Raw genomic sequence first — 25559 nt, 5'->3', positions numbered from 1 at the left:
TCTCCACCTATCCTCTCCTCTATCCCTCTTCTATCCGCCTCCCACTCTCTCCCTATTTATTTCAAAACCCCCTTCCCCTCCCCCTTTTCTGATGAAGGGTCTAGGCCCGAAACGTCAGCCTCTCTGCTCCTATGATGCTGCTTGGCCTGCTGTGTTCATCCAGCCCTGCACCTTGTTGTCACAGAGTAAAAATTATACTACTCTGGGAGAATCCTGAGCCCAGCAGCAGAGAAGGTAAGATTTACCAGCATGTTCAATTGCTTCATCATGTTGGGCAGCTAATGTGGAACCCAGTGGCATGAGCATTCATCATTTAAATCCTAATTTTGAGACATCTCTAGGACATCATAAATTTTGACCAACTCAACTGCAGAGTTCCCAAACATGTCCGCTCCACCTACAGCCCCACTGTTTCTTTATGTTTTCCATTTCAGACAGAAGATAGTGGGTGGTACAAAATAGTACCATGGATAAAGCAGCTGCCAACAGCTAAAAGAGTAGTTCAGAAAAAGTTGTGATGAAAATGTCCTCTCAGTGGTTACTTTGCTTTTCCCTTGCATATTTGTTGAAACTAACCCCTGCTCTTTGACTCCCATTTGTTTCCGGTCCTTTCACCTTCCCGTAACCTATTTTTATTCTTATACCATTGCTTCACCACCTCCACCTCAATTCCTTTGAATTGGTCATCCTAACCATCTAAATTCACTTCTACCCACTGAACCACCAGTCAGCACATTCCCAACTCATAGAAATTCCCCCTCCCCCAACTCCACATAACTTCCCCACCCACAACAGAATGAGTGACAAAAGACTTCTGATTCTCAATAGTTTTTCTCCTTATCCCCTTTTCTGCATACTTTTGTTCATGGTTCTAATATCTTACCCACACCAGCAAGATAAACCTATCCAGTTTAACTTATCCACTGTCAGCCTAACACCTCAATTAAGAGAAATTTGAATTATTAAAAGAACTTAGTCATCTTTACTAGCTGCAGACTGGTATCCTTCCCCCTTAGGAGTTTTCAAACTGGCAGAATATCAGGATAGAAGATACCTACAATACATTATATCAGAAACAACTTGTCTAATTTAACCAATGTCAGCACACAGAATCCTAAATTAAGAATTATAGGATATTGTTACTTGTTTGTGGTATTATGTGGGTTTAAGTGTGAAACTTGCTGATGACTATAAGAACCAATTCTAGATTTTATTGCAGCAATGAGTGAGGCACTGGCATCAGTTTCTTTCCAAGGCGTCACTTAAATAGATGAGGCTTAAGTAATGTCCGACCCGGCCAATTACTGCCCCATCAATTTACTCTTGATCATCAGTAAAGTGATGGAAGGTGTCATTAACAATTCTATCAATAACCTGTTCACTGATGTCTAGTTTGGTTTCTGCCAGGGCCACTCAGCGCCTGACCTCAATACAGCTTTGGTTCAAACATGGACAAAAGAGCTGAATTCCAGAGGTCAGGCAAGAGTGACAGCCTTTGTGATCAAGGCCACATGTGAGCAAGAATGGCATCAAGGAGCCCTGGCAAAATTGGAATCAGTGGGAATCAGGGAGCAAATGCTCCGCTGGTTGGAGTCATATTTGGCACATAGAAAGATGATTGTGGTTCTAGGAGGTCAGTTGTCTCAGCTCCAGGACATCTCTGCAGGAGTTTTTCAGGGTAGTGTCCTAGGCCTAACCATATTTAGCTGCTTCATCAATGACCTTCCCTCCATCATAAAGTAAAACGTGAGATGTTCACTGATGACTGCATAACGTTCAGCACCATTCACGACTCCACAAAAACCGACACAGGCAATGTTCAAATGCTACAAGACCTATATCCAGGCTTGGGCTGACAAGTGGCAAGCAATATTCATGCCACACAAATGCCAGGCAATGACCATGTCCAATACGAAGCAATCTAATCACCACCCCTTGACATGACAGTGGTGTCATTGCTGAATCCCCCACTATTAACATCCTGAAACAAAACAAACATTTCAAGTCAGGTAAGACGCTTTTTCAGAACTGATGAAGGCATACTGAACTTTAACTCTGTTCTCTGTCCACAGATGCTGAGTTCCTCCAGCATTTATTGTTTCAGATTTCTAGTATTTTGTCTTTTTCAACCTCTGGAAAAAAACTGATTTCCTGACATTCAAAACTATCATGAAGTGTACATTACCAGTAAATGGGACTTAATAACCAAGATGAAAGTATAACTGCAAGGGTATTAATTTTTCATAAAGATCAAAATATGAACTTCACTTACCCACTCAGTGTACAGTTTTGTCTCAACTCTTGGCACCTTATTTGCAGTTGTCAGCATGACATCATAAACACTCAAGAATATTAGTTCAAAATCCTTAAATTCTGGTTCAAATTGAACATTGTTGTTTTTCAAAATCAGGCGCAAAATGAATCCTGGATGTTCATAAACACGTATTGAATCCTAGATATAAAATTCCAGAAATATACAATGAAATGAAAACAGATTTCAATAGGTTTCATTTCTTTTTCTTCAGTATCTCCCTTGTTAATAAAATCTGAATGAAGTGCATGCATAAAATGCAGATTTTCTTTAAGCACTCAATAATTACATTCAAAAGAAGATTTGCCAATGAGGAATTTGCTGAATCTATGCAGTCCATTACACACAATAATGTGGCAGAATATGAGACTGAGGAATTAATCAGACTATATGCAGAATATTAAGTGATGTAATTTGACATTTAGTGCATTATGTTTCATCTTATGCTTTAAGTCAATGCAGCTATCTGCACCTTGAGGTCTGGAATATCTCTGGTTGTAGATATCTGTATGTATGCTCTCTGAGGCCGCTTGCTCTGTATCACTAAGAAAGGTTATTCAACTCCTTATGTGCTGTAATGCTTCTTTATTTACATTACAACACATTGTTGGTTCTTAAATACAACTCTCTAGTGTAGTGTTTAAAGCTGGTTTCTACATTTTTAGCAATGTCAGAGTCATGTGATCAGTTATATCATGTTTTAAATGAACCTCATTATACCACATATCCACCATCACCCCTCAAACCCCCACGTTTCTCTTTATCTAGCCTGCAGCATTCCACTAGTTTATTTTTAATTACCTACATAGCCTTTATAATCATTAGCATCATTATTACCATTATCAATGTTTATCGCCATTACTACCACCTTTGTATCCTCCCATTCAAAGTCCAAATTTCACAGGTCAAGACAATTTGGAACAAGTGGGTGGCCCTGACATTGAGTTCAATACAAGGGTGATGGTGTTGTACTGTGTGGAATAGTTGTACCTCTCTGTAAACTGTCTAATGTAGCTGAGGGATGGCTGTCCCTTATTCTATGATTACCATACTGAGTCTCACTTCTTGGCTTGAGTACAATCAATGCTTTCTTACTCCTCCTGACTATCCCTCATGGATTCTAAAAATGTAAGAGCTTATTCTTTCTTGCTGATGACCATTGCTTCTGATTTCTTGTCCCTATACTGGCTTTTATATGGTCTCTAATTAATTATCTGTCAAAGCTCTGTATCCACAACATCCTAATGGATGGTTTAAATACATTACAAAGGCTTTCATTAAATCTCCCACACACTGCTATCAGTAAGTTCTTGAATAGATTTGTAGCTCGGGTTGTGGATGCTGTGGTTGGTTCGCTCGCCGAGCTGGTCTGTTAGTTCGCAGACATTTCAATACCCTGCTGGGTAACATCATCAGTGCAGCCTCTGATGAAGTGTTGTTGTGTTTTCCTGCCTGATTTTTAAACTCTGGGGTCCATTGGATTTGATTACCTCATTTCTGGTTTTCCTTCACAGTGGTGTATACCTAGGTGCAGAGCTGGATGAACACAGCAGGCTAAGCAGCATCATAGGAGCAGAAAGGCTGACGTTTCGGGCCTAGACCCTTCATCAGAAATGGGGGAGGGGAAGGGGGTTCTGAAATAAATAGGGAGGGAGGGGGAGGCGGATAGAAGATGGATAGAGGAGAGGATAGGTGGAGAGGAAACAAACAGGTCAAAGAGGCAGGGATGAAGCCAGTAAAGGTGAGTGCAGGTGGGGAGTTAGGGAGGGGATAGGTCAGTCTGCAGTTCCTACTATTTCTGATTCAAGTGTATACATAGGGTCTAGTTCTATGTGTTTGTTGATGGCCTTCTTGGTGGAGAACCAGGCCTCTAGGAATTCCCATGCTTGTGTCTGTTTGTTCTGTCCTGGGATCCTGGTGTTGTCCTAATCAAACTGGTGGTTCTCCTTATCCATGTGAATGGAGATGAGTGAGTATTGGTCATGTCTTTTTGTTGCTAGTTGGTGTTCATGTACTCTTGTGGCTAATTTTCTTCCTGTCTCTCCAATGTAATGTTTCTCGCAGTCCTTGCAAGGAATTTTGTTTTTTTTAGACAGAACTAACGTAATATACAAAAAGTGAACCAACCACAACTGGTATCGGTGATTAAATCTCACCCATTCTATCTTTTGGGGATAAATTAAACATTGAAGGCATTGCATCATTCTCCATGGCACTTCTTTCCACACTTTTTACCACAACATCAACTATTACACCTACAATATTTCAAAAAGTGCTAACTTGATTCACTGTTTCGTTACATGTAAGCCTGAAGCCAATCTCTCACTTCTGGGCCTTCCACACTATCAAATGGATAAGTTAATAGCAAGATCTCAATTGAAGCTGCCACCCTACAGACTACTGCACCTGAAAGACCTCGCTGAGTACTTGGATTTTTCTGTCTTACTGTCAAAGTGTCCTGATTCTGCACTTTTCCTTTCCAGAGTATTGCCACTTTGTGGCTAGGCTTCAAAGACTTCAGAGGCTTTTTTGGTCTTGGCCTTTAGAATCTTCAGCTGTCTAGCCCTGTAATCTTCCACCATCTCTTCCCTGCCAGAGTGCTCAAAATCTTCTGAGGTCTGGGTCTGTCTTCAGAGTATTCTCCCACTTTTTACTCAGCTGCATCTTCTAACTCTTCAAAGTTGTCTACTACCTTCGGAGAACCCCCTTTTACAGCTGTGGCCTTTGGACTCTGTTTTAACTTCAGATCCTAGCTTTGAAGGTTTCTCCCACTATTCGGAACCATGCTTTATTTTGTGTTTTAAGCCAATACTACTATCTGTATATTGAGATACCAGTCTGGAATATCTCCAGCTGTGGATATCTTCACATATCCACTGTCCCTGAGGCTACTTGTTCTTTATCTCGAACATAAGGCTCTCCAACTCTTTCTGTTTTGTAACACTCCTTTATTTACATCTTTACACATCAGATTATCAAATACAGCTCTTTAGTGTAATATCCAAGACCTCTCATCCCACATGCTCATTCTAGCCTCATCTCTTTTTTACTGATGTCAAAGTCATGTATTTATCATGATTTATATGAATCTCATCATATCACATATTGCTACATTGTTCCATGCAAGTTTTGATGGTCTGTAAGGACAAGGGAACAAAGTAGGTATGAATCTTGCTAAAATAATGTGCACACATTTCTCATCTCATGAATTTTGTGGAAGAATCTTAAAACAGTTGTATGACCTTTTTTGCATATTTAAATTGTTGTTCATAGTATTCCCTAATTTCTATCAATGAGCCAATGGATGCTATCAAAAAGTGACATTATTTTCTTTATTGATGATAACTACCTTGTTTTCTCACAGAGTTACAGCACTTCTTTTCCAATTATAAAAAACAAGACAAAATAAACTGAATGGAGCAAAAACCAGATTGTATTTTTTATAGAATATTGGTAAAATAATCTAATTAGTTGGAGCAGAAAAAAAAGCTGAATCCTTGTTGAATTTTGCAAACCCTCTCTATGCGTGGTACTAAGCAATCTTCCTGGGTAAACATTTGTGGACCCTGTAATATATACAAAAAATGGGGATCAGTGCTTTGTATTACAAGTTTTGATGTCATGATTGCCATACAAGTTTGCAGTGCACTCACACAACAGTCATGGACACACATCATATTCAATATAGCAAAATTGGGACTATCATGCTTTCCAACAACATATATTAGAAAATGGTGAAACCATTTCTGAAATTGCTGAATGTGAATTGTGCCACTTTTTGTTGTTTCAATTATAACTGCATCCAAAATGTTCGGCAAGGGAGTCATGTGCAGGTGTAGCTTATACATTAGATTTTCAAGGGAATAGTTCCAAAAGCCTAAACTTAAATCTACCTTTCCAATATCATCGACAAAGCGACATCTTGAATATTACCTAGGGTACATATCTGCACAATGTTAATTAATGAAGAAATATATTTAGCATGACATTGCACATTGTCGACGTACATACCGGTCGCTGTACAATCAGATCCGTATAGTCTTGAATTGATTTTAGGGTTAAGCTTTGAAGTTGTGAAGTCATCAGAGTAGCAGCACAATTAAAGAAAGACATTAGTTTGGCACGATTTCCAATACTGGGAACCTGCTTCCTTTTATTTCCTAAGTAATAAATATTTTGGACTTCAGGAAACCATCTAAAACACATTACATAAAAACATCTGTTATAAAATAATAATGAAAGTTTATTTTTCACCGGAAATAAAAGTTATAAAAATTTGAATATTTACTTCATTTGTAGATGACACATGTTCTTACATACATAACTTGTGTAAGAACTTTCAATTACTAGATAAATATGCATCATAATTAAATCATTAAGGCCCAATCCAAACAGAAAGAGAGTACAATTAACTATTAATTCTGACTTTTTTTTTGAATGATCATACTTTTTAAGGAGTTTATCTTTCACAGATTCAATTTGCCTCATAAACAAGACCTGGAATGTAGTTAGCTCCATTGAATCTTTACGATTACGAAATTCATCAACATCAATGAACCGCAGTTGCCTGCAAAAGGAAAATAATTATTTTCACGCACCGTTTTATTCCATTTCCAAAGATAAATAAAACATCACAAAAACTCATAACAAATTTATAATTTATTGCAACTAAACTGAAAAGCATTGTACTCTCTAATTTCAAATTGTCACAGAAGGCAAGAGAAAAAAATCATTTTGTTACATACATAAATGTATCTTTGTTAACATATGGATTCCTTTTGCATCTTAAGATTTTAAAGAATCTTTTAAACAGGCATAACTTATGGAATGTAGATGGTAGTGCAAACAGATAACAACATGTAGCAATACCAGTGCAATATGTAGTGCAATGCATTAGGTAGAAAGAAACTTACAGAGATAGACTGCTGCAAGGTGGAACTCCTAAAGACCAAACACGTTTTGCCCACTCTATTGGATGTATTTAATGCTAAAATAAAAATGATTAGTTGATCCCATTCCTTAAATACATAAACCAGAGGTGCCAAAAACAAATACGAACCTAATATGGTAAACTAGATATATGCCCACATAAAATGGAGATTAATGCCTTTGGGAGAATTATTTTAAAGTTCTTAACCACACAATTGGAGATGAAAGTTCATAGAGCTTAAACTAATTCTTCTGAACAAATGAGTGAAACGAAAAGGAAGAATGTTAATAAAACTAACCCACTAAAATGGGATAGCAATGAATGACTCGTGGGGAGGCAGAGGGGAGCAGCTGGAGACCAAAAGCAGATCAAGAACCTGATGCTGTGTGGATTTTGCCTTAGCAGTTAAATTCATTGCACCATTGTCAAATGTCACATCACCCAGTTTTATCGGAGGTCAACTAATATTTTTGAAAGACAGAGGTCCAACCTACCATTTAGTAATGAATAAATATTTTTTAATTACATGGCATTATCACATCAATGGTGAGTAAAAGTATTAACGTCACTAAATATGAAATAATTCACAAAGAAATACTGATCTGTTTTACATTGCAGAATCAGCATTTGATATTTCACTGGGGCCATTATTTCTCATAGTTATGCTATGAATGCCTTAATCTTTGCCCATTCCACAACATAATTCAAAGTCAGGTTAAATACACAAACACTCTCTTGATACCCAGCTAATCTTTTTTCTCATTGTATTACTTTAACCTATTTTTATTATTTTCTATTGCTAAGAATGAAATGAAATCAAAATTAAACAGTGTATCAACACTTGTTATTCAATTGTCCAGAGCTGGAAATTACTCTGAGCAATGTCATCTTTGTTATTGTAAAGAAAGTGGAGACAAATGCCAGGATCTGTTCACCGACACTTAATTGCTAATTAGGATACTGCAAAAGGTATAGAGTGAAATTACATGACCACCACAAAGGTTCACCAGCAGGTACAGTTATACACTTGGTTTTTCATATTTAAAGTCTCCACATACTTTTTTTTCCATAATTAAACACTCAACAATCTATTGCTGATAGTAGGTAGGAGAAACAAAAGAAAAACAACCTCCAGGATGGAAGATTTTTGACTTCAATTGAAGATTTAGTTACATTGCTTAATCTTAGGATAAGAACTCACTGAAAAGAACTTTGCCAGAGATCCAGGACTGCCAACATAGTGGGATTCACTGAATTAAGGTTTGCCTTTATTAAGTTGCGTGCTACCAAAAATGACTTGTTCCATGGTTTTGGTACAACTTCCAACCTTAAAAATGTGAAGAAATAAGTCATATAACATTTTGTGTTATGTTATAAGATACAATTTCATAGATGCAAACCATAAGACCATAAGAAATAGGAATAGGAATAGACCATTCAGCCACTCAAGTCGGCTCTACCATTCAACAGGATCATGGCAAGTTCAACACTCTTCACGTTCACATTCCTGCCAATTCCCTGGAACTCTTGATTCCCTTACTGATCAAGGACTCATCTTTCCCAGCTTCAAATATACACAAGTATATTTCCCACACAGCTCTCTGTGGCAAGGAATTCAAAAGACTCATAACCCTATGAGAGAAGAAATTCCTCCTCATCTCAGCCTTAAATTTATCTTTATTCTGCGACTATGCCATCTGGTCCAAGACTCTCCAATGAGGGGAAACATCCTCTCAGTATTTACCTAGTCACACCCCTTAAGAATGCTATATGCTTCAACGAGATCACCTCTCATTCTTCTAAACTCTATTGAGTGGAGTCCCAACCTGTTTAGCCTTTGCTCATATGACAATCCGTCCATACAAGGGATCATTCCCAGTGACCTTTCTCTGAACTGCCTCCAATGAAATGGTATTTTTCCTTAAATAGGAGGCCAAAACTGCTCACAGTGCTCCAGATGTGGTCTCACCAGCATCTTGCACAGGTGCAGTAAGATGAAAATGTGAAAATCAACATGAAAATAAGATCAGAAATGTGAAAAATGTTGAATTTCATGAGTAAGACGTCTTAGCATCAACACATTCATAAGCATCATTATTTTATCAAACAGATTTGACAGAGATTTTCACATAGGTACCAACCATCATAAAACTGACTAAGGCATTCTGTTGCAAAGATGCATGTTTAGATCATAGAATCCCTACAGTGCAGAAACAGGCCCTTCGGCCCAACAAATCCACACTGACCCTCACAGCACCCACCTGAACCCATCCCCCTATAACCCACCTAATGTACAAATCCCTGAACACTACAGGCAATTTAGTATGACCAATCCACCCAGCCTGCACATCTTTGGACTGTGGGAGGAAACCAGAGCACCCGGAGGAAACCCACACAGACACAGGGAGAATGTGCAAACTCCACTCAGACAGTGGCCCGAGGGTGGAATTGAACCCGGGTCCCTGGTGCTGTGAGGCAGCAGTGCTAACCACTGTGCCACCATGCCACCCTTATGTTTCAATGAAACTGCATATGTGGAATGGAATTTCATAGGAACTAGTATTTATTGAGCAGCTTTGATACAGTAAAATCCCAAAATGATTCAAACAAACAGAAACAGATGCTTAACAATAACAGAATAAAAATTCAGCAAAAACCAAAAGAACAGATGGGCTTTCAAGAGTTTTCTAAGAAAAACAAAGGTAGAAAAATTTAATGAAAATATCGCACCTAGATGGGAGACCAAAATATCCCGAACCTGATTATCTATACAACTGATTACTGTACATAGGGGGATTAAAGGAAAAATCACCTATCATGTATAGACTCTTCATTCTTTAAACAATGTAGTGCTTCTACATTTAGTGAGAATAAGACTATATTGATTGCCTCTGAGAAAACAATGTGTCCTGGAGAGCTAATTCCTACATTTTACAAGGACTTGACAACTTGTCACAGCAGTATACACGATTCAATGTCTATGTGATCTTCTGTTCTAACAGAGTATAAACTTTTAGGAACTACATTAATCTATTCTGACCAGACATTGAAGTGGAACTGACTATGTACTAACAGCCCAGCTCAAAACAAAACTGCATCACCTAAGGGGTGGAAAAGTTGGATTGGTGTGGTTATAGTACATGAAGAATGCATATTCTCTCAATGAAAACCCTACAAGAGAAATTAATTCTCACTTCTTTTTTTGAACATCATCCACACATCAAACAGAATATAACAACATCATTCAGGAAAGAGTGTTGCGAAGTTGCGTAGAATACTTGTGGATTGGGAGACAGGAAGTTAGAATTTGGTATTTGTAAAATGCTAGGGAGGAAAGCGTTGCATGGTCCCTTTAAAAGATCAGGTGCTTTTTCAGTGCTTAGAGATTTAAAATAGATGTCTCTGAGCAGCAGCTTGAAAGTTTACAAGTACATAGAGAGTGCCCGAATTGAAACACTTGTATCGAAACACCATACAGTTAGCAGGCCAAGCAGCAATTATTTTAACCAAGGCAACAAGCTTTTGAATTTAACCAATCAATTTGAACCAGGCACTTAAATATCAAAAACCAATTAAATTTAAATCTGACAGTTTTGACAACATAGGACAAATCCTTTTGTAAAAAAAAATGTCATCAAGGGTTTAAAAGAAGGGGGCAGTTGAACAAAACCCTAGAGCTAACTGTCATCCGCCAGAGCTAACAGCCCTCAGCTCGCAAGAGAGAATCACTGGCTCTCACAACCTCCTCGAAGTCTTACGGAAAGCACCATCTAAATAACAATGGTACGCACGGCACAACTAGTTAACATTCCTGACAGAAGAATTGACAGAAAAGGCACACAGCATTCTGGAAGACATGTAACCTGGCTGTAATTTTGAGAGACTAAATTCCACTTTTATTTTAGGTAAGTGGACTTGTATTTATTGGAACAGCATAACATTAGAATCTTGGTTTGTCCAGGAATAGTTAGTAGTTAGAAGGGGTTTATTCAATTTATTAATTGTTTAGTTAATTTGTTCACTGTTACAGTTAGATAAATAAATTGTTACTTGTTGATTTTAAAATGAGTGTCAGGAATTTATTTTTATTTAACCACTAGAAGTTGCTGAAAGGCAGGTTACACCACTTTTCGCACTCCTTTTATAGACTATAGGGCAAGGTGTTCCTCTTTGAGTGCTTTGGTTTTAGTTCTCAGAGGGGTGTCAACCTCCACTTTATACCAGATTGGGGGCTTGTTGGATGGATTTGAATGGATCTGAACAGATTTGGATAGATTTGAATAGATTTTGGGTACGAAAGGTCCCCGCAAATTTAAACAGATTTGGGGACTAGTGTCCTAGATCTTTATCTAAAATTTAAGCGAGAATTGGAACATCTGTTTAATTTCAGTTGCTTGTTGTTGGTTAAATGAAAAGTGGAGAAATGACTCTTAACATTGCCAAAGAGTTTCTGGGAGTCTAAGATATTTCCCAAATTTGCCAAAAACGTTTAGTAAGACTGAAAAAGATGACACTTTTAGAATTATCACACAGGCTAAAATTGGGTTTAACTAGAGATAATAAGAAAGTTGAAATTGTAACGAAATTAGTCAACATTTAGGTATATCAGAGGAACAGTCAAGTGCAGAGGAGTTAGAAAAAAATTAAATTGCAAATGAGACAACTGGAGTTAGAGGACAAGGAAAGGGAAAGGGAACTGAAACAGTTTGAATTAGAATAATGGGCAGAGGAAAGAGAAAAGGAAAGAACTGCGCTGGAAGAACAAAGAGCAAAGGAAAGATTTGCACTGGCAGAAGAAGAAGAAAAAGAGAGCGAGTTCAAACTTCAGAACCTGGCAATTAGACAGGAAAGTCAATTTAAATTGATGGAGATGAAGATAGAAGGTAGGCTTAGTGAGGGGGAATTGATGATGAGCAAATCCATTGTAGACAAAGGCCTGGTAGGGATATATACAAATATGTCCTAACATTACCAACATTTGATGAAAAAGATGAAGAAGCCTTTTTCATTTCCTTTGAGAAATCGACTAAACAGATGAACTGGCCAGAGACATTGTGGGTAATGTTAATTCAGACCAGGTTGGTAGGCAGGGTGAGTGAAATGTTTGCAGTGCTGTCAGAGGAGGTGTCAGGGAAATATGAAGAAGTAAAACAGGCTATTTTGAATGCCTATGAATTGGTTTCAGAAGCACATAGACAATGGTTCAGAAATATAAGAAAGGAAACGGATCAAACTTATATCGAGTTTGAAAGAATTAAACAGAGCAACTTCGATAGATGGGTGAGAGCATTAAAGATAGAAAAGACATATGAAGCTTTTAGAGATATTATTCTGCTGCAGGAGTTTAAAGACTCACTGTCAGAAGTGATGAGCACTCATGTTGAGGAACAGAAAGTTAAAACAGTAAGAGCTGCAGAGACGGCAGATGAATATGCATTAGTGTATAAATCGAAATCCAACTTCCGACAGCAATTTCATTCTGTAAGAGATAGAAATTGGGAAAGAGAGAGATCCTTCAATGAAAAACAAAATGTAGATCACACTGGGAACAGTTTACCACGTGTGAAAAAAGAAACCCAAGAGGGTGGAAAAAAGGTGAAAGACCTCAGGTGTTTTCACTGCAGTAAGATGGGACACACAAAGTCACAGTGCTGGTGATTTAAGAAAAGCCCGAGGAAAAAGGATGTGGCAAAAGAGGCTAAACCAGTGAGATTAATTTAAGGTAGTGAAAGAAATCCCAAGAGAAGTCGAGGAGCTGCAGGAGAATGCACAGCCTAGTCGTGGGTTGGATAGTAAGATAGCGCCCAAGCTTTTCAAAGACTTCACCTCTGTGGGTAAGATTTACTCAGGTAGAACAGGGAGAGTAGGTAAAGAAGTTAAAATATTGAGAGATACGGGAGCTGGTAAGTCTCTGAAAGTGAGAGATGAAAATATTTGCACTCCTTCTGAAATATTGCCTGAGAGAGTGGTAATCTGTGGAATAAATGGAGAGAGGTGTAGTGTTCCCATGTAAGATAAGGCTCAAAAGTCCAATCAAGACTGGAGTCATGATAGTGGGAGTGATGGTAAAATTGGCTATTCCAGGAATACAGTTTATTCTTGGAAACAATATAACTGGATCACAGGTGGGAGTGATGCCCATTGTAGTGGAAAAAGCAAAAGAAAACCAGGGAACTGAGGAGTTAAAAGAAAAATATCCTGGAATGTTTCCAGACTGTGCGGTGACAAGATCCCACAGCCATAAGTTAAAACAAGAAGGGAAAACAAAAGAAAAAGATGAAGGAGTTCAGGCCCAGTTAGCTGACACTTGTTTGATGAGATGATTCAAGGAACAATTTAAGCAGGTAGCGGATCAGGCAGAGATGTTAGTTCTGAAAGATTAAAGGAGTTATAACAAAAAGATGAGATGATAAAGGATTTATATCATAAAGCCTGTTGAAAAGGAATCAGAATATATTCCAGAATGTTATTACTTTAAGGAGGAAACGGAGACCTTGGCAGGTTAGTGCAGATGAGAAATGGACGGAAGTTCACCAGACTGTGTTGCTGGTAGAATACAAACAGGAAGTATTGTGGGTAGCACACAAATTACCTGTCATACATGTCAGATGGTAGGAAAGCCACAGGCTGTGATAAAACCAGCGCCTTTGATGCCAATTCCTGCATTTGAAGAACCTTTTACGTGGGTTATAATTGATTGTGTAGGTCCCCTCCATAAAACCAGAAGTGGGAACCAGCATTTGCTAACCATAATAGATGTGTCTCCAAGGTTTCTGGAGGCAATTCCATTACAGAATGTCAAGGCAAAAAAGGTTGTAGAGGAGTTGCTTGCTTTCTTTACCTGTTCTGGACTACCCAGGGAGATGCAGTCAGACCAAGGGTCCAAATTTACCGCCAAATTATTTCAGGAGGTCATGGATACTTTAGGCATCAAACACTTCAAATCAAGTGCATACCATCCTGAATCCCAGGAAACATTGGAAAGGTGGCATCAGACGCTAAAGACCATGTTGAGGGCTCATTGCCAGGATTACCCAAATGATTGGGATAAAGGCATCCCATTTATGTTATTTGCTATTAGAGATGCTCCAAATGGATCGACTTAGTTTACTCCATTTGAATTGATATTCGGACATGAAGTAAGAGGACCTTTAAAATTAGTTAAGGAAAAGTGGACAGGTCTGAAGTCAGAGATCGCACAGTTGGACTATGTATCTGAGGTGAGAGAAAGATTAAACAGAGTAGGTCAATTAGCTAGACAACATTTGAAGGTGTCACAGCAGATAATGAAGAAAGAAGCAGATAAGGAATCTAAAATTTGTGTGTTTGCCCATGGGGATAAAGTATTGGTGCTGTTACCAAGGTTAGTGGTCCCTAGCAGATTGAGAAGTTAAGTCAAGTGAATTATCTGATAAAGTGCCAGATAGGAAAAAAAATTATCGGGTATGTCATGTGAACATGCTGAAACCTTACTATGACAAGGAAAAGGAACTGGAGAAACAGGTATTAATAACTGCCATTCAGAGTGAGAAATCAAATCCAGATGATTCGGATTTTGATGTCCTTCAGAATAAATTGAATGATGAGGAAGTCCTTCAACTGTGTTGTTACAGGAGGATAATTGTGGCATTGAAAGGACAATCAGTTATTTTTCAAAAAGACTCAATATCCACCAGAAAAGATATTCAACCATCAAAAAGGAGTTTGGTACTGGCCTTAAAACATTTTAACGTTTACATTGCAAACAATGCATCAGAGACAATTGTGTATACCGATCACAATCCTTTGACATTTCTGGAAAGATTTAAGGACAAGAACACCAGATTATTTCATTGGAGTCTCATGTTACAAGCATTTAATTTACAGATTGTACATGTAGCATACATGTTTTGAAAATATTATTGCGGATGCTTTATCGCAAGTTTAAAAGAAAAATTTTTTATATGAGATAGAAACGGTAGTGTTCAATATTGTATATATTTATATACAATTAATATAAAATGTGTAACACTACATTAAAGAGCTATCGATCTAGAAATGTAATGGAGTTAAGTTTTAAAAGAAAAAAAAGCCATCTTTTCACAATGATGGTTTTTTTTTAAGGGGGGAGGTGTTGTGAAGTTGGGTAGAGTACTTGTGGATTGGGAAGCCGAAGTTGGATTTTGGTGTTCGTAAAGTGCTAAGGGGGAAAGCATTACGAGATCCCTTTAAAAGATCAGGTGCTTTTTCTGCGCTTAGAGATTTAAAATGGATGTCTGTGAGCAGCAGCTTGAAAGTTTTCAAGTGCACAGAGAGTGCCCGAATTGAAACATTTGTATCGAAAGACCATGCAGTTAGCAGGCCAAGCAGCAGTTTTTTTAAGCAAGGCAACAAGCTTTTGAATTTATCCAATCAATTTGAACCAGGAACTTAAATACCAAAAACCAATTAAATATAAATCTGATGGTTTTGACAACATAGGCAAATCCTATTGTTAAAAAAATTATATGTTATCAAGGGTGTAATAGAAGGGGACAGTTGGACAAAACCCTAGAGCTAACTGCCATCCACCACAGCTAACAGTCTTCAGCTCACAAGAGAGAACCGCTCACTCACACAGCCTCCTCTAAGACTTAGAGAAAGCACCATATAAATAACAATGGTACTCACAGCGCAACTAGTTAACATTCCTGAAAAAAGAATTGACGGAGAAGGCACAGAGCATTCTGGAAGACAAGTAAACCTGGCTATAATTTCGACAGACTAAATTCTATTTTCATCTTATATAAGTGGCACTTGTATTTTTTTGGAACAGCATACCATTAGAATCTTACTTCATTCGGAAATAGTAGTTAGAAGGGGTTCATTCAATTCGTTAATTGTTTATTTAATTTTTTCACTGATGGTCAACCCCATTTGCGACATCAAGGCTTGGGCTCATGTGTGGCAAGTAACATTCACACCAGACAAGAATTAGGCAATGGCTACCTTCAACAAAAGAGAATCTAACCAGGTTGCCTTGGAAATCAATGGCATGGTCATCACTGAAACGCCCACTATCAACATCATGGGAGTTACCAATGACCGGTCCAGTTTCTTCTAATGTCAGTAATGGTGTCATCAATAAACTATCAATTATTGTAACAACCCAACTGCCATCCTTTCTTGGTCTGTCCCACATATGACTCCAGATCCACAGTAAAGGTTGGCTCTTAACCACTGATCAATTTGGGATGGGCAACAAATGCAGACCCACCCACATCTCATGATAGAATAAATTCTAGCAATCAAAGCATCCGTACTTCGGGCAGGTCACTAGATTGTCTGGTTTTCCTGAATCTATGCAGCAGCTCACCACAAATTCACCAAAGGCAAGTCACATTACTTCACCAAACTTTTCAAGGAAATTGGATGCTGAGCCTTCAATGACCATCATACCTCAATGGGGCTTGCCAGATTGGCCTGGTGTCCCCACTCACCTGCTTGACAGGATGGGGACATCTTTCTATGCCTTCCTCTTTTTCTGGGTGCAGATCCAGCAGTGGCCATCACTTCCAGTGGTACTACTGAGCTGCCGATCCTCTGATGGCTGGCAGCTCCTCGAGGCAGGTGGCCCTCCTTGAAAGGGATAGTATTCCTGACACAAACAGTCAGTTTCCCGATTCCCATAAACTGGCCATCAATCCAACAGAATGCCAAGTCAGAGTTGCCCCATTTTCATTATCAGGGTCCTTACTAAGGTTATAATATTCTAGCCATAGCTTCTAAAAATGCTAAAGAGAGAAAAAGTGTGGAAAATAAGCTGAAAAACATGGGGTGAACTGAGGAGTAAAAGAAATACATGAGAAAAGGAGCTTAATTTTTATATTAATTTATTTTCATTATAAATGCAGAGACATTCAAATAATATCCTTTGCTATATGTTATCTTGCACACAGATTTGCAAGTTGAGATGCCATAATGAGTACTTAGAAATGTAAAATCACATATTCTTACTAAAGTTCAACTAATCTTTCCTATAGCCTTATGTAAACAAAGTAACTCTTTAATAATTTCACTTTGTATGATCCTTCTTACTCTGCACGATGAACAGGGATATCTTTCTTGACTTCTTCTTTCTCTCTAGGATCTCTTAAAACAAAGTCAACTGAAAATGAGAAATATATTTGTAAGTTATGTGCAAGTATCCAAATTCTTATTTCCATATCAATGTGCTCACAAATACAGGCCAACTACTGCATGATATACAATTAAATATTTTTGTGTTATTCCTGAGTTAGCCAAAATATCATTGCTAGAAGTCAGAAATCATTCTAAGCAGTACAATTTATTTGAAAAGTATATCATTTGCAAGAAAATTTAAAGAGGGAAAGGATCTACTTCTTCAAACATATAGCATACAATATGAAATGAAATATTTTGGAAACAAATTCTCATCATAAATACTGTCTCTTTTCAATATTTCTTTACTTTCAGATTTGCAGCATCTGCTGGTATAAGAGATTTATGGTCTCAGACTCTACATTTAGCTAATCTCTTAAACGAGGTGCATAGACATGAATATTGCCGAGAAAGACACTTCGTTGAAGATTTTGTCGCTTTATTGAATAATATTCAGGTTCTATAATACCAAACAACTATTGAATAGATGTGGAAAAAAATGCAAAGAGCAGGTTTTTCCTAGTTCCTAAAAAGATAACAGATCAACAACTTCAGGATATTCATTTGACACTGCATTCTACTTCATTCAGCAAAACAGCATCCATTCCACAGGTGATATTCCAAAATTTCCCACAGATTCCTGGCAGAAATCACACGTTTTTGACGTAGATGTCAACAGTTATCTTCATAAACTTCATTTTCATAACTAGACAATTATCCACCTACTTTTTAAAAGAAACCACGACAGAAACCACATGCTGAGTTTTTCCAGAAGGTAAAGTATCATATCACTGGAACCAAAAGTGGGACTTGCCTCCACACTGGCAGGCAGCAAGACCTGGACAGCATCTTACCAGAGGCAATCAATTAAGAAGCCAAAGGCTCAACTGTTGTCCAATTGAGAAACGTCATTCACCTCCCAGAGTCGCCTGTCCAAACAATGGTGCCTAAGTCGTAAGGCTGCATGAGTCCTGGAGCAGCCACACCCTGGAAACCCACATAACTGAAACCCATCCCTATGCAAGTAAAATAATGGCGAGTGGAGAGGCCAGGTTTCTCTTCGTTGACAATTAGGCAACTGATCGCAGCCATGCCACTGTGGCTCCCACCTTTGCTAATTCGCCATAGCAACAGCGAGATGTCAGGCTCCACAATGAATGCCTTCTTACCAATCCTCCTACCTCCCAGCCTCACATTTTTCAAGAATCTATTCCTACGGTTGGTATGTGATGTTCGGAAAACAATGTATACTTAAATTAACAGTTACTTAAGGCTTGATAGCTTTATGCTGAGACCTTTGAGACATGTGATCACATTTAACATAAATTTATGGCTATTTTCACATCACCAATGTCCCGCTTTTTTAACCAAATTATTACCATTATTCTTCATAACTTTCTTTTATACTTGGTCACGCGACAAACTTTCAATAAAGCATCCACCGGCAGTATAGTTACATAGAATCTAAAGCACAGAAGGCTATTCATATAACTGGTCAATACCAGGTTTATGCGTCACATTAACCTCCTCCCAACTTTCTTCATCTGATGCAATCAATATAGCTTTATATTCCTTTACTTGTCACAGGCTTATCTAGAGTTGGCTAGCTCAGATGGCTGGACAGCTGGTTTGTATGCAGAGTGACAGCAACAATGTGGATTCATTCCTGTACTGGATAAGGACACCATAAAGGTCCCACCTTCTCAACCTCGCCTCTTGCCCTAAGTGTGATGATCCTCAGATTAAAAACTTACTTGTCACATCTTCCTAATGAGACAGCAGCATATACTGCTCTGGGACCATGGCAACTTTACATTCTCTTAAATGCATTTGTGCTATCTGCCTCAATTACTGTTTTTGTGGAATGTCCCAAAGTTTTACCACCCTTTGGCTAAAGAATTTTCGCCTGAATTCTCTTTTGGATTTATTTGTTTTACAAAAAACAAACCTTTACTTATACAGTTCCTATCATAATCTCCCACCAAGGTTATAACATTCTGGCCACAGTGTGAAATAGCACTAGACATAAAAAGTGTGGAAAATTAGTGTAAATGTAAGTAAGTGCACCAGTCAGTTTGTCCAACTGCAAGCTCCCACAAATAGCAATGTTTTAATGACCAAACAATCTGTTTTTGTTATGCTGGTTGAGAGATAAATACCAGCCAAGAGACAGGAATAACTTCCCTGCTCCTGTCTGAAAAAGTGCCACCAGAATTTTTATATGCACCCAAGAGGGGATCCAAAAGATACCATCTCTGACAGTGATGCATTCTGCACTAGAATATTACCTTAGATTTTTTTTTTTGCTCCAGTCCTGGAGTCGCATTCAGCCCACAAATTTCTGACTCAGCAGCAAGAGTGCTAACCACTGAGCTAGTCAAACATTTGTTATTAAGACAGTGACACTGATAACAGTGATCTAATGTTTATAACTTTTTGGACTTCACTGTAATGGAAACAACTTATCTATATCTCCACGACCAAGCTTCAGTCAGGTCACCCCTCACCTTTCTTTCTTTTATATTAACAAGCCACAACACATTTAGCTACTTTCTGATACCTATTTATGTGCTCAATTCTAGCATATGTTGTGAATCCTTTTTTGCGCCTTTATCAAAGCTTCTATTTTTATATACAACCTACAGAACTAAACTACACATAGGGAAATGGTAGATGTGTTAAATAATTACCTTGCCTCAGTATTTACAGTCAAAAAGGAGGACCGTTGTCGGAAGTACTGAGGAAATTAATAGTGGTCAGAAATAGGGACTGAATAAAATGAACGTAAGTAAAACGTCAGTAATGAGGAAATGAACGGAATTAAAGAGTAAAAAATCATTGGGACCTGACAGTTTCTATCCAAGGGTGTTAAAGAAAGTAGGGGAGGACATTGTAGATGCCCTAACTATAATTTTTCAGAGTTCTCTAGACACAGGGGTCATCCCTCTGGATTGCAAAATTGCATGTCACTCTATTTTTTAAGAAGGGCGAAATAGGAAAATCAGGGAATTGTTAGTCTATCATCTGTGGTAGGGAAATTTGCTGTGGTCTATAATCAAGGATAGGAGTAATTGACCACATTGAAAATTTTCAGTTAATCAGGGAGAACCAGCATGGATCCATGACAGGCAGGTCAAGCCTGATAAACCTCATTTATTTTTTGAAGAGATAACTAAGGTAGTGGATAGGGGAATGTCTATGAATGCTGTTTGTATAGACTTCCAGAAGGCATTTGACAAAGTTGTACAAGCGAGACTGTCAACTTAGGTAGAAGCCCACGGAATTGAGGGCAAATTACTGAGATGACTGGGAAATTGTTTGAGTGGCAGATGATTAAAAAGTAGGGATGATGTATAGGTACTCAAACTGGCAGGATGTGACCAGTGATGTCCTATAATGATCTGTGTCAGCATGTCAATTATTCCCATTATTTATAAATGACTTGGATAATAGCATAGAAAGTCATATATCCAAAATTGCTGATGACGCAAAGTTAGGTAGACAATATAGGTGATATTATAAAATTACAAAGGGATATTGATAGACTAAGTGAATGGGCAAAAATGTGGCAGATGGGATTCAATGTAAACAACCGTTAGGTTATCAGTTTTGAACCAAAAAAGGATAGATCAGGGTACCTTCTTTATGTTTTGATGTTAAGTACAGTGAATGTCCAAAGAGACTTGGGAGTTCAGGTGCATAGATTCTTAAAATGTCACAGACACATGCAGAAATTAAACAAGAAAGCTAATGGAATGCTGGCCTTTATATCCAAAAGACAGGAGTATAATGATGCAAAATTTATGCTGCAGTTATGCAAAACCCTGGTTAGACCCTATTTTGAATACTGTGAGCAGATCTGGACACCACACCTGAGGAAGAATACATGGGCCTTGGAATACAATGAGGACTCCAGGAGTTAAATTATGAGGAGAGATTATAAACATTAGGCTTATTTTCTCTACAGTTTCAAAGGTTAAGGGGTGATCTGATCGAAGTCTTCAAGATATTAGCAGGAAAAGGCAGGGTAGATAAAGACAAACTATTTCCACTGCTTGGGAATTCCAGAATAGGGGGCATAATCTCAGAATTAGGGTCAAACTAGGAAGCACTTTACACACAAAGGGTGTTGGACGTTTGGAACTCTCTTCCACAAATGGCAATGGATGCAGAGTCTCTTGTTAATTTTAAATTTGAAATGGATAATTTTTTGCTAAACAAAAAGCATTAAAGGATATGGGTCAAAGGCAGGTTAATGAAGTTAGGCCACAGAACAACGATCATCTCAATGAATGGTGAAATAGGCTAGAGGAGCTGAACGGCCTACTCCTGTTCGTGTGTTTCTATGTACTCCCTATATGAAACAACCAAGTTTCTGTAAAAACTTAACATAACATTTCTGCATTTAAGCTTTATTGTTCTGGTGTTTGGTTAATTCTTTTTTTTAAATGGCCTTATTAACCAGCGTTACTATTTTTCATGTCTTATTATCTAAGCAGAATATGTCCTCCTTATTTTTCACGCCACTTTTCACGTGAAAATTAAACATACTAGTGGTGTGAAAACATCATGAAACCTCAGTGAAGTTAAATTCAGATAATACATGCCAGAAATTTAACCCTTAACTCCATCCCACAGAAATCTACTCTATACAGCAATGAATCTAAAATCTTGATCAACCCAAACTTTCTAAGGAACAAGGGAATCACTAAACTTTGATTAGGCATTTCCAAGATTAGTAAAAATAATGTTGTACCTATCGCTTTCTTCACACTAAGGAGATAATCTTCTTTCATTTCATCTGAAAGTGATTCAATAGTGATAGCATGTGTTTTGAGATGGTGTGGCACCAAGGACAATACATCTTCTAACCAGCTGTCTTCCATCGGAGCCACGTGTTCTGTGTCTATTCCATGGTTAATATAATAGTAATACCGCTGTAAATTTAGAAACCAGGAACATAGAATTAACAGCTGGTAACATTAGAATAAAATGACACTGGTTATAAATTAACTGTGTTACCGTAACTGAAACGACGCACATCATACTTCCTTAACAGTTGGATAACTGCAAAACAAGCTAAAACAATCTTTCAAGTGTATCAATACCTGACTTGTGAACTAATCTATTAAAATATGGAAAATGCAGATTAATACACCAATATTTAGTTTGTCCTTTAAAATTTGGAGTGAAAAATAATAGGCAAGAATCACAAAATCAAGACCAAAATAATTTTGTTTTAAAAAAATTCAGCACTTGAGTTTTATACAACTTGTTCCACTTAATCCCTTTTATTAGTTTGGTTGAGTGAACAACAATAGGTTACCTCCTACACGTAAAGTCTTTAAAAACCATACCATGTAAGGTAACCTATATTTTGCATTTATTTGCCATGACGTTCACTATGCACACATGTCACATTTATAGCAGGCAACAAACTATACTGAGAAGTTACAATAGAAATCAACTGCAATGCATTAAACATACAGGTTAGATTGGGCATTCATAAACTCTTCACACCTCATTAAAATGCAATTACCAGAATTATTTGCTCAACTGCGCTTGCCATTTCATGGTTTTGATGGTTAAAATTATTGATTGAAAGGAATAATCTACTCTAAGAACAGGTGTCCTTATCATATGAAATTTCCAAGACAATGTTGAAGCTGCCAATGCTGCAATTGCTGCTTATGCAATGGGAGTTCATCAATTTCAGAGTTCTTGAACTGTTGCTGATGTTATTGAATTACAGAGGTCTGAACCATTTAAGGAATAAGTAAATGCAGTGAAACTAATATGTAAACATTATTTTACGTGGCATAGTTGATTCATGTCCCAACAACTGTCATACGCCACTACAAAAGGAAGATACTGAAACTCTGGGCTCTTTTGAACAAATCTACCATCCTCACCAATTCCCTTCCATCCTCCCCAACTATCTATTGTTTTATTTTCTTTGCCAATTTTAGGCCTTAACCAGCCTTTCCTATCTTTGCTTTCAGAGGGCACCTGTTCATTAACGTATCATTTAAACTCTTTACTTGTCGCACGACCATTCCCATCAAATTCTGTCATTTACCACTCTCATTTTCCCTCCACCACAAACCTTCCCCAATTTCCATTGCTCCTACCCTCTCGCATTTCACCTCCTTAAAAAGTTATTACATTTCTTTGTTTTCCAAGTTCTGAAATTACACAACCTGAAACTTTGTCTCTGTTTCTATCTTGACAGATTGGCCAAATTTGCTGAGTATTTTCAGCATTTTCAATTCTTATTTCTATCATATGCTGCCTCTTTTGATGCACTTAGAATTACTAATAATGATACATAGTGCATCCTTTGGAGTATGTCTGGAGCTGTCATTGTTTTTGAATTATAGAGTCATTGGGTCATGGAAACAGACCAGTCCGTGCCGACGATGCTCCCAAACTAAACTAGTCCAACCTCCTGCATTTGGCCAAATCCCTCCAAATCTTTCCTATTTATGAGCTTACCCAAATAGCTTTTAAATGTTGTAACTGTACCTGTATCCACCACTTCCTCTGGAAGTTCATTCCAAACATCAACAATTCTCTGCGTAGAAAAGTTGTCCTTTTTAAATCTTCCCAGTTTTGAACTCCACCACCCTAAGGAAAAGACCCTGTCATCCACCTTATCTATGCCCCTTGTGATTTTGTAAACCTCAATCAGGTCACCCCTCAACCTCTTATGCTCCAGTGAAAAAGGTCAAGCTTTTCCAGTCTATTTTTATATCTCAAACCCTCCATTCCTAGCAACATCCTGATAAACCTTTTCTGAGCCCTCCCTAGTTTTATAACATACTTTCTATAACAGGGCAACTAGAACTGCACACAGTACGTCAAAAGAGGCCTCACCGTTAATCACATATAGATGACAAACCATATGAATTAGGAGGAGTAGGCCATTCAGTCCCTTGAGCCTATTCCACCATTCAATAAAATCATGGCTGATTTGATAGTAATTTCAAATCTGTCATTTCCACCTAACCTCAAAACCTTTCACTCCTTTCCTTATTAAGAACCTATTTACAGCTGTCTAAAAATATTCTACATCTCTTCCTGAAAAAGTGATGGTTTCAAAGTTACACGACCTTCAGAAAGAAGTACCTTTCCACTCTGTTTTAAATGGGCAAACAATGATTTTTAAACAGTGACCCCAAGTTCTGATTACTCCCACATGAGGAAGCATTCTTTCCACACCTACCCTGCCAAGATGCTTCAGGATCTGAGATGTTTCAATCAACTCATCTCTTAGTCTTCCAAATTCCAGAGGACACAAACCCAGTCTGCCCAACATTTCCTCATAAGACAACCCTCCCATTCTAGGAATTAACCTGGTAAATGATCTGAATTGCATGAGCACAAATACCTTCTATAAATGATGCCAACCATATAAAAATGTGAACAAATTTGGAGACCCCTGTACAAGGGGTACATGTCAGTCCCAGACTGTCCAGGAATAATGTAGGCTGCTGCAATATATGGGCAGAATGTTTAACATTGTGACAATCAATTTAGCAGCCTTAGGTCTACGGTTGTATTTTACCAAAATCATCTGTGTCAATTCCAGGTAATTTTCATGCAGCACTACTCTCCATAAGTTCTAGTGAGTTATCTTATACAATTCTCTGCTGCTCCATTCATCATGTATGCAGCATGCCTCTATGGCACCATGTTCGCAATGTCATATGCTCAACAGCATCAAAAATTAAGCTACAGAGGCAATCAGTCCTTCATGTCATATCATGTTAGAACAGTGTCTGAAAGACTACCATTTTCCTAATGCCCAGCATAACATAAAGTTCTGTGATTGTTCAATGAGGGGAACACCACATGTTGCAAAGCCTTCAAATATTTGAGAATGTTAACTATTAATTAACAACTGAAGATAAAAACAAACAAACAAAACAAATTGTTTCTAGGACTAAATAGGGGCTGCTTGCCTTTCAAACATCAACAAATATACAGTCAAAGAATGATCACTTATCCAATTCACATCTATTGGAATTGGGTGGTAATTAAGTCTGTATGGCTCATTGCGCCAATGCTACATCATGCAGAAGGCGATGCTCCCCCTGTTCAATATCCTTATCTTCCTCCTTGGAAGACTGCTACCATTCTCCCAGCTCTTCAGCAGCCATCACATTTCCTCTCTAC

General features: G+C 37.9%; 1 protein-coding gene across 1 annotated transcript in view; it reads right to left on the bottom strand.

Annotated features, from left to right (window-relative positions):
- Window positions 1-25559, bottom strand: part of dnah7 (dynein, axonemal, heavy chain 7) — a 311419-nt gene that overhangs the window by 266510 nt on the left and 19350 nt on the right. The window contains exons 6-11 of the mRNA XM_048599124.1: window positions 22138-22318; window positions 17298-17367; window positions 8443-8568; window positions 6759-6878; window positions 6323-6506; window positions 2273-2452 (exon numbers count right to left, since the gene is read on the bottom strand). Of these exons, the coding sequence (XP_048455081.1) occupies window positions 2273-2452; window positions 6323-6506; window positions 6759-6878; window positions 8443-8568; window positions 17298-17367; window positions 22138-22318 (861 nt within the window). The remainder of the gene's footprint in view (window positions 1-2272; window positions 2453-6322; window positions 6507-6758; window positions 6879-8442; window positions 8569-17297; window positions 17368-22137; window positions 22319-25559) is intronic.

The sequence above is a fragment of the Rhincodon typus genome, chromosome 7, assembly GCF_021869965.1.
Source record: "Rhincodon typus isolate 14 chromosome 7, sRhiTyp1.1, whole genome shotgun sequence".
NCBI classification, from domain to species: Eukaryota; Metazoa; Chordata; class Chondrichthyes; order Orectolobiformes; family Rhincodontidae; genus Rhincodon; species Rhincodon typus.
Note: the sequence above shows the minus strand (reverse complement) of the source record. Positions and strands in the feature narration are given on the sequence as shown.